Source organism: Zootoca vivipara, chromosome Z2 (assembly GCF_965207765.1).
Source record: "Zootoca vivipara chromosome Z2, rZooViv2.hap1.1, whole genome shotgun sequence".
Classification (NCBI taxonomy): Eukaryota; Metazoa; Chordata; class Lepidosauria; order Squamata; family Lacertidae; genus Zootoca; species Zootoca vivipara.
The window spans coordinates 45,989,312-46,002,700 of NC_142585.1; the positions used below are offsets into that span (position 1 = coordinate 45,989,312).

General features: G+C 45.9%; 1 protein-coding gene across 13 annotated transcripts in view; it reads right to left on the reverse strand.

The window, feature by feature from the left end:
* The window catches only part of SPTAN1 (spectrin alpha, non-erythrocytic 1), a 67,600-nt gene extending 54,718 nt beyond the window's left edge, over positions 1-12,882 (reverse strand). For 3 of the 13 annotated variants that reach the window (XM_088665070.1, XM_088665067.1, XM_088665066.1), the window contains exons 1-4: positions 12,762-12,881; positions 5,541-5,780; positions 2,444-2,569; positions 313-453 (exon numbers count right to left, since the gene is read on the reverse strand). In XM_088665070.1, the coding sequence (XP_088521196.1) occupies positions 313-453; positions 2,444-2,569; positions 5,541-5,780; positions 12,762-12,773 (519 nt within the window). In that variant the 5' untranslated portion in view covers positions 12,774-12,881. Of the gene's footprint in view, positions 1-312; positions 454-2,443; positions 2,570-5,540; positions 5,781-11,440; positions 11,647-12,761 lie in introns of those variants that run through there. The other 10 variants (XM_088665073.1, XM_088665072.1, XM_088665069.1 and 7 more) reach the window with 5 other exon arrangements.
* Positions 12,883-13,389: the final 507 nt, after the last annotated feature.

A 13,389-nucleotide genomic window follows, 5' to 3' on the forward strand; every position in this document is an offset into this window, starting at 1 on the left:
TTTTTTTGCCAACAGGAACTCATTAATTCAATTTCAATGCGTTCCTATGGGAAACCGCAATTCACAAGATGAATTTTTCACAAAACGAATTCGTCTTGCGGGTCACCATCAGATCGCAAGACGCTTTTGTCTTGCAAAAAATTCGTCTTGCAGGGCATTCGTCTTGTGAGGTACCACTGTACATCCAATGTGTCGGACACCCGGTGGGTTTCACTGTCTGGGTTTGGTGTTGGTGAATTAAATAAAAATTATATATATAAAAAGAAAGAAACACAAGCGAGGGAGGAAATGAACGGAATTGATCACCAATACCTTGTCATTGATCCAGTCCATCACATCCTCGCACTCTCGCAGGTATTGCACGAGTTTCTGGGCTTGGAGGAGCTTGACGCCCTTCTCGCGAGTCTTCTCCAAAAGCAGCTCCCAGAGCCGGTGGAGCTCTTGCATCCGGGTCTGGGAGGGAGGGGCGGGAAACCCAGCCGTCAATCAATCAATCAAGGACATTGACTTGTTTTCAATCACATCTGGCCGTCGATCAAATGGAGATTGAGAGGAAAGGAGAGGGCAAATGGAAGGAAGCGAGAGGGTAAAGGAGGGGAGATGAGAGGGCAAAGAAAAGGAAATGAGAGTGCAAGTAAGAGGAAAAGAGCAAATGAAGGGAAATGAGGGGAAACAAGAGGAAACGAGGGCAAAGGAAAGGAAATGAGAGGAAAAGAGAGGGCAAATAAGAGGAAAAGAGGGCAAATAAAAGGAAGTGAGGGGAAACGAGAGGAAAAGAGGGCAAAAGAAAGGAAATGAGTGGGGAAAGAAGAGGAAAACAGAGGACAAATGAAAAGAAGTGAGAGGGCAAATGAAAGGAAATGAAAGGGGAAATGAAAGGAAATGAAATGAAACAAGAGGAAAAGAGAGGGCAGATAAGAGGAAAAGAAGGGAAACGAGAGGAAAAGAAGGCAAAGGAAAGGAAATGAGAGGGGAAATAAGAGGAAATGAGAGGAAAAGAGAGAGCAAATGAAAGGAAGTGAGAGGGAAAATGAAAGGAAATAGGAGGAAACGAGAGCAAAGGAAAGGAAGTGAGAATAGATAGCAAAGGAAAGGAAATGAGAGTGCAAACGAGAGGAAAAGAGGGCAAATGAAAGGAAATGAAGGGAAACGAGAGGAAAAAGGGAAGGAAATGAGATGGCAAGTGAGAGGACAAAAACAAGGAAATTAGAGGAAAAATGAAAGGAAATGAGGTGAAACAAAAGGAAAAGAGAGGGCAAATGAAAGGAAATGAGGGGAAACGAGAGGAAAAGAGGAAAAGGGAAAGGAAATGAGAGGGGAAACGAGAGGAAATGAGAAGGCAAATGAAAGGAAATGAAGGGAAGCAGGGGAAATGAGAGGGGAAATAAAAGGCAAAGAGAAGAGAGGGCAAAGAAAAGGAAAGGAGAATGCAAACGAGAGGAAATGAGAAGGCAAATGAAAGGAAGTGAGGGGAAACGAGAGGAAAAGAGGGCAAAGGAAAGGAAATGAGAATGCAAACGAGAAGAAATGAGAGGGCAAACGAAAGGAAACAAGAGGAAAAACAAGAGGGCAAACGAAAGGAAACGCGAGGGCCAACAAATGGGCATTCCAGGAGAAATGGCAGGCAATACACACCGGCACCCACACCCTCGCACAGAGGCAACAATCCACCTACTCGTAGGTGAGCCCCCACTTGGATGACGGTGACGATGGGGCGCTGCGCCGTCCGGTATGGCGTGAAAGACTGAACCGTCGAAACACAACAGGTTATGGCGGCGGAGCAGCAGGACCCGCCCCCGCCCAATTTCAGCGCCCAAAATTCATGGTGTTCACCCAGGCGGGTCTCCCGCTGTTTGCAGAACTAGAACTCCCATAATCCCTGGGCGCTGGGGAGGATGGGAGTTGTAGCGAGACAACAGAGGACAACCCAAGGCATGCTTCCTCAACCTCGGCCCTTCAGATTTTTTTGGCCTACAACTCCCATGATCCCTAGCTATCAGGACCAGTGGTCAGGGATGATGGGAATTGTAGTTTGAGGAAGGCTGACCCAAGGAAACGGACCCCCACAGCCATCCCCGCCCTGGACAATCTTAAATCTGAATTTCTCCAAGACGCTCATGGTCTTTGAGAAAACTAAAAGGCTCAGCAATGTTGGGATCTTCCTCAAAAAAAGAAAGGTAAACAATTTTGGGTTCCTCCTTAAAAAACAACAACTCAGCAATCGGGATCTTCCTATAAAAAGCTAAACAATTTCAGTGGATTACTTTTTTAAAATCCAACAATATCAGGGTCTTCCTAAGAAAAAGCTAAGTGGTTTTTTTTTTTATAAAAAAAAGCTCCACTATTTTGGTAGAGTTTTTTTAAAAAAACTTGACAATTTGGGGGGTCTTACAACAGGTATAACTGCGGGGAACGGGGTAAAATCCTCGCAGGGGGGACTTACCCGGATGGTTTCGCCGGCGAAGTGGCCCTCGTTCATCATCTGGTTGCCGGTCTCGTCCAGCTTGACGATGGCGCCAGCGTTGGCTTGTACCTCGGCTTCAAAGGCCTGGTGCTTCTGCAGCTTCCCCTGGAAAAGGGATAAAGATTGTGGCAGGTCAGACTAAATGACCGTGGGGGCCCTTCCGGCTCGGTCGAGATTCCATAATTCTCGGTCAAGATTCTGTAATTCTCGGTCAAGATTCTATGATTCTCGGTCAAGATTCTATGATTCTCGATCAAGATTCTGTAATTCTCAGTCGAGATTCTAGGATTCTCAGTCAAGATTCTGTAATTCTCAGTCGAAATCCTATGATTCTCAGTTGAGATTCTTTAGTTTTCATCAAGATTCCATGATTCTCGGGTGAGATTCTATTTCTCACTGGAGATTCAAAAATTCTCAGTTGAGATTCTGTAATTCTCAGTTGAGATTCTATAATTCTTGGTTGAGATACTATATATCTTGGTCGAGATTCCATAATTCACTGTCCAGATTCCATAATTCTCGGTTGAGGTTCCGTAATTCTCAGTTGAGATTCTATCATTTCTATCATGAGATTCTATCATTTCTATCATGAGATTCTATCATTTTCAGACTGGGTTCTCTAATTCTCTAAATCTGCTAGATTCTCAGTCGAGATTCCAGCATTGTGTGAAAAAGGTGAAATATCTGGGAGTGAATATGACAGCAAGAAATTTAAATTTGTACAAAGATAATTATGAGAAGTTATGGAATGAAATCAAAAGAGACTTAGAGATATGGTCACGGTTGAAATTGTCCTTAATGGGCCGAATAGCTACTGTTAAAATGAATGTATTGCCAAGAATGTTGTTTTTATTTCAAGCCCTACCAATTGTAGATAAATTGAAATGCTTTCAAGATTGGCAAAGGACATTGTCTAAATTTGTCTGGCAGGGGAAGAAACCCAGAATTAAATATAAACTTTTAACAGATGTAAAAGAAAGGGGAGGATTCTCACTGCCAGACTTAAAGATTTATTTTGAAGCAGCAGCCTTCTGCTGGTTGAAGGAATGGTTTTCACTAGACAATGACGATGTGTTAGATCTGGAGGACCATGATAATGCATTTGGTTGGCATGCATGTTTATGGTATGACAAAGTTAAGGTCCATAAAGTCTTCAAAAACCATATAATTAGGAAATCATTGTTTAATGGATAAGATACAAAGATTTGTTAGAAAGGAAAACTCCCAGATGGATTTCGCCTCTCGAGGCGAAGAAACCTAAAAGGACAAATATGGACGAGAACAGGCTGAAATACAAAGACATTTTGATTGAGGTGGGAAACCAATTTAAGTTAAAGCCATATGAACAATTGAAGGAGAAGTTAAGTGATTGGTTTCAGTATGTACAGATAAATGAAGTATTTAAAATAGATAAAAAAAAGTTAGATTCCAAACAGAGAAATCAAAATTGGAAATAGAATTAATAGAGGCAAACAGTAAAAATTTGTCCAGAATGTACAATTTATTGTTAGAGTGGCATTTGAAGGATGAGCAAACAAAAACTGTTATGATTGAATGGGCCAAAGATTTGGGTCACAACGTTATGGTGTCAGATTGGGAAAAGTTGTGGAAGAAGGGTATGAAATTCACGGCATGCACTGCATTGAATGAGAATTTAATGAAAATGATGTATAGGTGGTATTTGACACCGGTTAAATTAGCGAAAATGTACCATAAGGGTGACAACAAGTGCTGGAAATGTAAAGAGGAAATAGGCTCATTCTATCACATGTGGTGGACATGCCCCAAGATAAAAGGCTTCTGGGAAATGATTTATAATGAAATGAAAAAGATATACAAAAATACATTTTTGAAAAAACCAGAAGCCTTTTTACTTGGAATAGTTGGGGAAGAAATCTCCCCAAAAATGTCAACTTGTTTATGTACACCACCACAGCTGCGAGGATTTTACTTGCGAAATACTGGAAGAAAGAAGAATTGCCCTCTCTACAAGAATGGCAAATGAAAATGTTGGACTATATGGAACTAGCAGAATTGACAGGAAGACTCCGAGACCAAGCGGATGAGAGAATGGAGGAAGATTGGAAAAAATTCAAAGTGTATTTAGGGAATTATTTTTGAGTAATAAAAGACTGACCATCTAGGGAAATACCGAAGTTAAGGCATTAGGGGGAAAAGGAAAAGATTATAAAGCAGGAAATTGAGTTATAAGTATAAGATTGAGATTAAGATGAATAAAAATATGATATTGAAGTCAAAAAGTAATGAGCTGGAAACTGTTACAGATGATTTAAAATGAAAATCAGATAGAGGGGACTTGGGGAAGCAAAAGAGACAATGACTCAAAAGAGGATATAAGATGAAATATGTTTATTGTTTATTGTTTTTGTTTTTTTGTATTTTTTACGTTTTGTAGTGTTATATTGTTAATGTGTTATGTTTTTTAAAATGTTTTTATAAAATCTAATAAAAAATATTTTTTAAAAAAGATATTCCATAGGTGGGTCATAGAATCATAGAGTTGGAAGAGACCACAAGGGCCATCCAGTCCAACCCCCTGCCAAGCAGGAAACACCATCAAAGCATTCTTGACATATGGCTGACAGCAACGCGTGGCCGGGTCAGCTAGTAGAATCATAGAGTTGGAAGAGACCACAAGGGCCATCCAGTCCAACCACCTAGTGAGGTCTGACCAGAGCAGAATACAGTGGTACTATTACTTCCCTTGATCTAGATGCTATACTCTTATCACACTGTTGACTCATGTCAAGTTTGTGGTCTACCAAGACTCCTAGATCCTTTTCACATGTACTGCTCTCAAGCCAGGTGTCACCCATCCTTTCATTTTTGTTGCCCAAGTGTAGTACTTTACATTTCTCCCTGTTCAAATTCATATTGTTTGCTTTGGCCCAGTTGTCTAATCTGTTAAGGTAATTTTGAAGTGTGACCCTGTCCTCTGGGGTATTAACCACCCCTCCCCATTTGGTGTCACCTGCAAAGTTGCTCAGGGTGCCCTCAAGCCCATCATCCAAGTCATTGATGAGGTCAGCTCAACGACTCTAGGGTTCTCGCTTACCTGCAGGTTGGTGGGGTCCTTGTAGCTCTCGTCCGAGGCCACTTGGAGCTTCTCCTGGATCCACTTTTCCAGCTCATCGGCATCACGCTGGAAGAACTGGAAGCGGTAGGAGTCCTCAAGCTTCTGGCGCCGCAGGGTAGACAGCTCCTTAAAGCGGTGGTAGCGGTCCAGGACCTGCTGGCGGCGCTCTTGGATGTCCTCGGCCGTCTCCAACACTTTCACTCCAGAGAGGTCCATGGTCTGGAAGTCAAGAGTTTCTCTCGTCAAAATATGGTTTGAATTGTATTGTTAAAGGAAAATCAGTTAATAATAATAATAATAATAGTTTTTGAAAATAGGTTTGAATTGCATTGCATCGTTAAAGGAAAATCAGTAAATAAATAAATAAATAAATAAATAAATAAATAATAATTTTAAAAAATAGGTTGGAATTGCATTGCATCGTTAAAGGAAAAGTAGTTATTATTATTATTATTATTATTATTATTATTATTATTATTATTATTATTATTAAAAATAGGTTAGAATTGCATGGCATCATTAAAGGAAAAGCAGTAAATAATAATAATAATAATACCGTAATAATTTTTAAAAATCGGTTTGCATTGCATTGCATCGTTAAAGGAAAAGCAGTAAATAAATAATAATAATAATAATTTTTAAAAATAGGTTTGAATTGCATTGTTAGAGGAAAAGCATTAATAGGTTTGAATTGCATTGCATCCTTAAAAGAAAAGCAAAGAATAAGAATATTAATAATAATTTTTAAAAATAGGTTTGAATTGCATTGCATAAGAAAAAACATAAAATAATAATATTAATAATAGTAGTAATAATAATATATTGAATTGCATCTGCAGCAGCACAAATATAGTTGCCATCAAAATTATTCCACAAACGCCCCGTGGGCGAAAAAAGCAATGGAAAAGCATGATCTGTTTTTAAAAACCAGAATCGGACACAAGTAGAAAATTTTAGAGAGAGAGAGAGAGTATACATTTTAAACCGCAATAAGGTAGAGAAATAATGTATAAGAGGTTAGGCCTTAGAAACTGCCAAATAAGATAAAGAAAATGAAATTCAAGTGGGGGGGGGGAATTGGGGGAAGTCATATATGGATGTAAAGAAAAGTTATGATGTTGTAAGAAGAAATTTTTGTATTTGTTTTCGCAATTTTTGTTTCTCTCTATAAATGAATTTTATTTTATTTTTAAAGATGCAAGTTGAAAACTATACATTTTAAGGCAGAATAAGAAGCAAGTTTAAAACTATCTATTTTAAGGCGGAATAAGATGCAAATTGAAAACTATATTTTTTAAAAACCGTAATGAGATCCATTTGGAAAAGGAGTTATTTTTTAAAATCACAATGAGACCCAAGAGGAAATTATGATTTATTTTTTTAAACTAGACGACCCAAGAGCAAAATGATACCTATTACTTTAAACCAGAATAAGATCCAAGTGGAAAACTATAGATATAATTTTCAAACCAGATTCAGATGAAAGTTGAAAACTATATATGTTTAAAAACCAGAATGAGATCCAATTGGAAAAGGAGTTATTTTTTTAAATCACAATGAGATGCTTTTGGATCTTCCCGTTTCAAAATCTAGATCTCATTTGGAGATCTAGATTTTGAAACAGGAAGATCTAAAAGCAAAACGATATGTGTATTTTAAACCAGATTCAGATGCAAGCTGAAAACTATATATTTTTTAAAACCAGAATAAGGTCCCATTGGAAAAGGAGTTCTTTTTGAAAATCACAATGAGACCCAAGAGAAAATGAGATCTATATTTTGAAACTGGGAGATCCAAAAGCAAAACGATATGTGTATTTTAAACCCGAATCGGATGCAAGCTGAAAACTATTTTTTAAAAAAAGACGAGAAAAAGGTCCATTTGGAAAAGGAGTTATTTTTTAAAACCACAAGTGAAAAATCATGATTTTTAAAAAGGCAAAATAAGATCCGAGGAGGAAATGAGATTCCCCCCCCCCAAAAAAAAACCCGGAAGAAGAGGCTTGCTGCAAAAGCCTGCAGGGGAAATTTTGCAAACGCCATTTTTGACAGCACAGCTGTTTTAAAAAATGGCCGGCTTGGCTTGCATTTTTGCTTTGCTGAACTGTTTCCTTTTCTCACTGCAAAAAGAAAGCTTGGGGAAGCGGCAGATCTCCTGCAAAATAAAGCCTGGGGAAGGGGCAGATCTCCTGCAAAATAAAGCCTTGGGGAAGGGGCAGATCTACAAAAAATGCTTTGGGGAGGGGCAAATCTACTGCAAAAAAAAAACTTTGGGGGAAGGAAGCAGGGCTGGCTGGGAACCGTGGCGCAAGGAACTGTGGCGCTGGGAACCAGGCGCTGGGAAAAGTGGCACTGGGAACCGGTTGTTGGGGACTGTGGCACTAGGAACCATGCGCAGGGAACCGTGGCACAGGGAACCAGATGCTGGAAACCGGGTGGTGGGAACCGTGGTGCAGGGAACCAGGCACTGGGAAAAGTGGCGCTGGGAACCGGATGTTGGGAACCATGGCACTAGGAACCAGGTGCAGGGAACTGCGGCGCTGGGAACCGCGGCACAGGGAACTGTGGCACGGGGAACCGCGGCGCTGGGAACCAGGAGCTGGAAACCGTGGTGCTGGGAACCCAGGCATTGGGAACCATGGTGCTGGGAACCAGAAGCTGGGAACCGGGTGTTGGGAACCGTGGTGCAGGGAACTAGGGGCTGGGAACCGTGGCACTATGAACCAGCCGCTGAGAATGGTGATGCTGGGAACTGGGTGCTGGGAAGCAGGCGCTGGAAACAGTGGCACAGGGAACCTGGCGCAGGGAATTGTGGCGCTGGGAACCATGGCGCTGGGAACCAGGGGCTGGGGAAAGTGGCGCTGGGAACCGGATGTTGGGAACCATGGCATTAGGAACCAGGCGCAGTGAACCATGGTGCTGGGAACCGGATGTTGGGAACTGTGGCGCTGGCAATCGTGGCACAGGGAACCGTGGCGCTGGGGACCATGGCACTGGGAACCAGGGGCTGGACACCAGACTCTGGAAACTGGGGGTTGGAAACCATGGTGCTGGGAACCGTGGCACTATGAACCAGGCACTGAGAACGGTAACACTGGGAATTGGCGCTGGTAACCAGGGTGCTAGAGACCAGGCGCTGGAAACCAGGTGTTGGAGACTGTGGCACAGGGAACCGTGGAGCTGGGAACTGGGTGTTGGGAACTGTGGCAAAGGGAACCAGGCGCTGGGAACTGTGGCGCTGGGAACCAGGGGCTGGAAACCAGACACTGGAAACCGGGTGTTGGGAACCGTGGTGCAGGGAACCAGGCGCTGGGAACCGTGGCGCTATGAACCAGGCACTGAGAACGGTGATGCTAGGAACTGGACGCTGGAAACCGTGGCGCTGGGAACCAGACGCTGGAGACCAGACACTGGAAACCGGGTGTTGGGAACTGTGGTGTAGGGAACCAGGTGCTGGAAACCGTGGCGCTTTGAACCAGGCGCTGGGAACCGGGTGTCGGGAACCGTGGCGCTGGGAACTGGGTGTTGGGAACCGTGGCACTGGGAACCAGGCGCTGGGAACCGTGGCACTGGGAACTGGGAACCGTGACACTGGGAACCAGGCGCTGGGAACCGGGTGTTGGGAACTGTGGCACTGGGAACCAGGCGCTGAGAACCGTGGTAATATGAACCAGGCGCTGAGAACGGTGACAATGGGAACTGGGCACTGGAAACCAGGGTGCTGGATACCAGGCGCTGGAAACCGTGGCTCTGGGAACCAGGTGTTGGGGACTGTGGCACAGGGAACCATAGAGCTGGGAACCAAGGTGCTGGGAACCGTGGCACAGGGAACCAAGCGCTGGGAACTGTGGCGCAGGAAAGCAGGCACTAGGAACTGTGGCGCAGGAAACCAGGCGCTGGGAACTGGGTGCTGGGAACTGTGGCACAGGAAAACAGGCGCAGGGAACCGTGGCACTGGGAACCAGACGCTGGAAACCTGGTGTTGGGAACCGTGGTGCAGGGAACCAGGCGCTGGGAACCGTGGCGCTATGAACCAGGCACTGAGAACGGTGATGCTGGGAACTGGGCGCTGGGAACTGGGCGCTGGGAACCGGGTGCTGGGAACCGGGTGCTGGGAACCGGGTGCTGGGAACTATGGTGCAGGGAACCAGGCGCTGGAACCGTGGCACTTTGAACCAGGCACTGAGAATGGTGACGCTGGGAACTGGGCGCTGGAGACCAGATGCAGGAAACCGGGTGCTGGGAACTGGGCGCTGGGAACCAGGCACTGAAGACCAGACGCTGGGAACTGTGGCGCAGGGAACCGTTGGTGCTGGAAACCAGGCATTGGGAACCAGGCGTTGGGAACCATGGCGCTGGAAACCAGGCGCAGGGAACCGTGGCACTGGAAACCAGGAGCTGGGAACTGGCCGATTGGAACCAGGCGCTGGGAACCTGCCGATTGGAACCAGGCGCCCGGTGCTAGAACTCCCCCGGACCTGGGAACGCCTACCTCCAGCTTGAGGAAGGGGCTTTGGGAAAGGCAGATTCCCTGCAAGGGGCAGATATCCAGCAAAAAAAGCTTGGGGAAGGGGCAGATCTCCAGCAATAAAAAGTTTGGGGAAGGGGCAGATCTCCTGGAAAATAAAGCCTGGAGAAGGGGCAGATCTGCAAGGCGTAGGAAACAAGCTTTAGGAATGTGTCGATTCCTTGCCAAAATGCTTTGGGAAAGGGGCAGATTTCCTGCAATGAGCAGATCTCCTGCCAAAATGCTTTGGGCCAATTCCCTTGCCAACGGAGCTTTGCGAAGGGGCAGGTTCCTTGCCAGAAATGCTTTGGGAAAGGGTCGATTTTCTGCAATGAGCAGATTCCCTGCAAAGCAGCTTTGGGAAGGGGCAGATTCTCTGCAATGAGCAGATTCCCTGCCAAAATGCTTTGGAAAAGGGAAGATTCCCTGCAAAAAGCCTTTGGGGAGGGGCAGATCTCCTGCAAGGGGCAGATCTCCTGCCAAAATGCTTTGGGCTGATTCCCTTGCCAACCAAACCTTAGGAATGCGTCAATTCATTGCAAAAATGCTTTGGGAAAGGGCAGATTCCCTGCAATGAGCAGATCCCCTTCAAAAATGCTTTGCGAAGGGGCAGATCTCCTGCAAAAAAAGCTTGGGGAAGGGGCAGATCTCCAGCAATAAAAAGTTTGGGGAAGGGGCAGATCTCCTGCAAAATAAAGCCTGGGGAAGGGGCAGATCTGCAAGGCGTAGGAAACTGAGCTTTGCGAAGGGGCAGGTTCCTTGCCAGAAATGCTTTGGGAAAGGGTCGATTTTCTGCAATGAGCAGATTCCCTGCCAAAATGCTTTGGAAAAGGGCAGATTCCCTGCAAAATGCCTTTGGGGAGGGGCAGATCTCCTGCAAGAGGCAGATCTCCTGCCAAAATGCTTTGGGCTGATTCCCTTGCCAACCAAACCTTAGGAATGCGTCCATTCATTGCAAAAATGTTTTGGGAAAGGGCAGATTCCCTGCAATGAGCAGATCCCCTTCAAAAATGCTTTGCGAAGGGGCAGATCTCCTGCAAAAAGCCTTGGGGAGGGGCAGATCTCCTGCCAAAAATGCTTTGGGCCGATTCCCTTGCCAACCAAGCTTTAGGAATGTGTCGATCCCTTGCAAAAATGCTTTGGGAAAGGGCGGATTCTCTGCAATGGGCAGATCCCCTTCAAAAATGCTTTGCGAAGGGGGCAGATCTCCTGCAAAAAACCCTTTGGGAAGGGGTAGATCCCCTGCTGCAACGAGCAGATCCCCCGCCCGAATGCTTCGGGAAAGGGCCCGATCCTCCCGCGCCCGGCCCTCGCCCAGCAGGAAGACAAAGGGAAGCCATTGTTGGGGGAGGGGAAGGAGACGGATTACTCACCTTCTTCCGATCTCCCCGGCCGGGATCGGGTCGCGATCCGGTCGGAACGGGGAAAGGAAAAGAGAAGGAAGGAGGGGAAAAACAAGAAATGTCGGTTGCAGCAGGGGGAGACCGTCTTCCGCAGGGGCGTTGCAGCAAGAGTTCGTCTGCTGCGCGAAGATAAAGCAGCTGATCAGGCGATCCCGGGCGCGTCAAGGCTGCAATGGGCGGGTCCCAGCTGCGCGCGCCCCTGCGGAGACGGGCCGCGCGCAGGCTGGGCAGTGGCGGCGGTAGCCGCCCAATCGCCGGCTCCCTTGCAGGGGAGGCGAGGGTAAAGCTCTGCGTCTTGCTCTTTCTGGATTGACTGATTGATTAATAATAATAATAAGATGATGATGATGATGATTCGGAAGATTTGGCCGGTGTCATCAGGGAAACCTGGGTCAGAAGAGGGGCGTTGGGAATGGCCCTGCCTATATCCATGTTGGATTTCTTATTTTGCATTTCTTCTTTTTATTATTACTATTATTAATTATTAATAATCATTGTTAGCTTATTATTATTATTATTGGGATGGTTTGGCTGGTGTCAGAAGAGGGGAGTTTGGGAAATGGCCCTGCCTATATCCATGTTGATTTCTTATTTTACATTTCTTCTTCTTCTTCTTATTATTATTACTATTATTTATTTATTCATTTATTATTAGGATTATTTGGCTGGCGTCATAAGAGAAGAGGGGAGTTCGGGAAATGGCCCTGCCTAGATCCATGTTTATTTCCTATCTCTTCTTCTTCTTCTTCTTCTTCTTCTTCTTCTTCTTCTTCTTCTTCTTCTTCTTCTATCAGACATCCCCCAACTGCGGCCCTCCATATGTTTTGGCTTACAACTCCCATGATCCCTAGCTAACAGGACCAGTGGTTGGGGAAGATGGGAATTGTAGTGGAGCCAACAGGGGAGTCTGAAGGGGGGCTCTGAGGGCCCGTTTCACTAACTAAACCACAGTGGGGCCTATAGGGGAGTCTGAAGGGCCCATTTCACAGACTAAGCCACAGTGGGGCCTGTAGGGGAGCCTGAAGGGGGACTCTGAGGGCCCATTTCACAGACTAGGCCACCGCAACGCGTGGCAGGGCCAGCTAGTCTAAATCGATATCGATATCAATGTCATCTGGGCATGTGTGTTCATCTGCAATGTTCAATGAAACTGCTGGATCGATTGCGTTCAAATTTTAACACAAAGTCAAATGCGACTACAAGAGGAAGCCCATACCATTTTCAAAGACAAACATCACACCTGGGCCATGTAAAACTCCCGAAACCCTGTGTTCAAAAACTCACAACTCACCCTAAAGTGCATGCTGGGAAACAGAAGCCAGAATCAGGAAACCTTGCACAACAGCGGCCTCTAGCAGCGGCCACACTGGTGTTGCAAGTAGGAAAGCTTCCCTCTCCAAAGCAGCTCAGCTCACCCTTGCAGATTAGGCCGAGTAGAGGTTTGCAGACGAGGCCGAAGAGAGGTGGGGGCTCCCCTGGGTGGGGGAAGGAGGGGGCGGGAAAGGTTATGAGTCAGGACAGGGTGGGGCCGATCACAGGGATGAGCCTGGAGGTGGGGGGAGGAGTCTGAAGGGGGTCTCTGAGGGCCCATTTCACAGACTATACCACAGTGGGGCCTATAGGGGAGTCTGAAGGGGGGCTCTGAGGGCCCATTTCACAGACTAAACCACAGTGGGGCCTATAGGGGAGTCTGAAGGGGGACTGTGAGGGCCCATTTCACAGACTAAACCATAGTGGGGCCTATAGGGGAGTCTGAAGGGGGATTCTGAGGGCCCATTTCACAGACTAAACCACAGTGGGGCCTATAGGGGAGTCTGAAGGGCCCATTTCACAGACTAAGCCACAGTGGGGCCTATAGGGGAGTCTGAAGGGGGACTCTGAGGGCCCATTTAACAGACTAAGCCACAGCAACGCGTGGC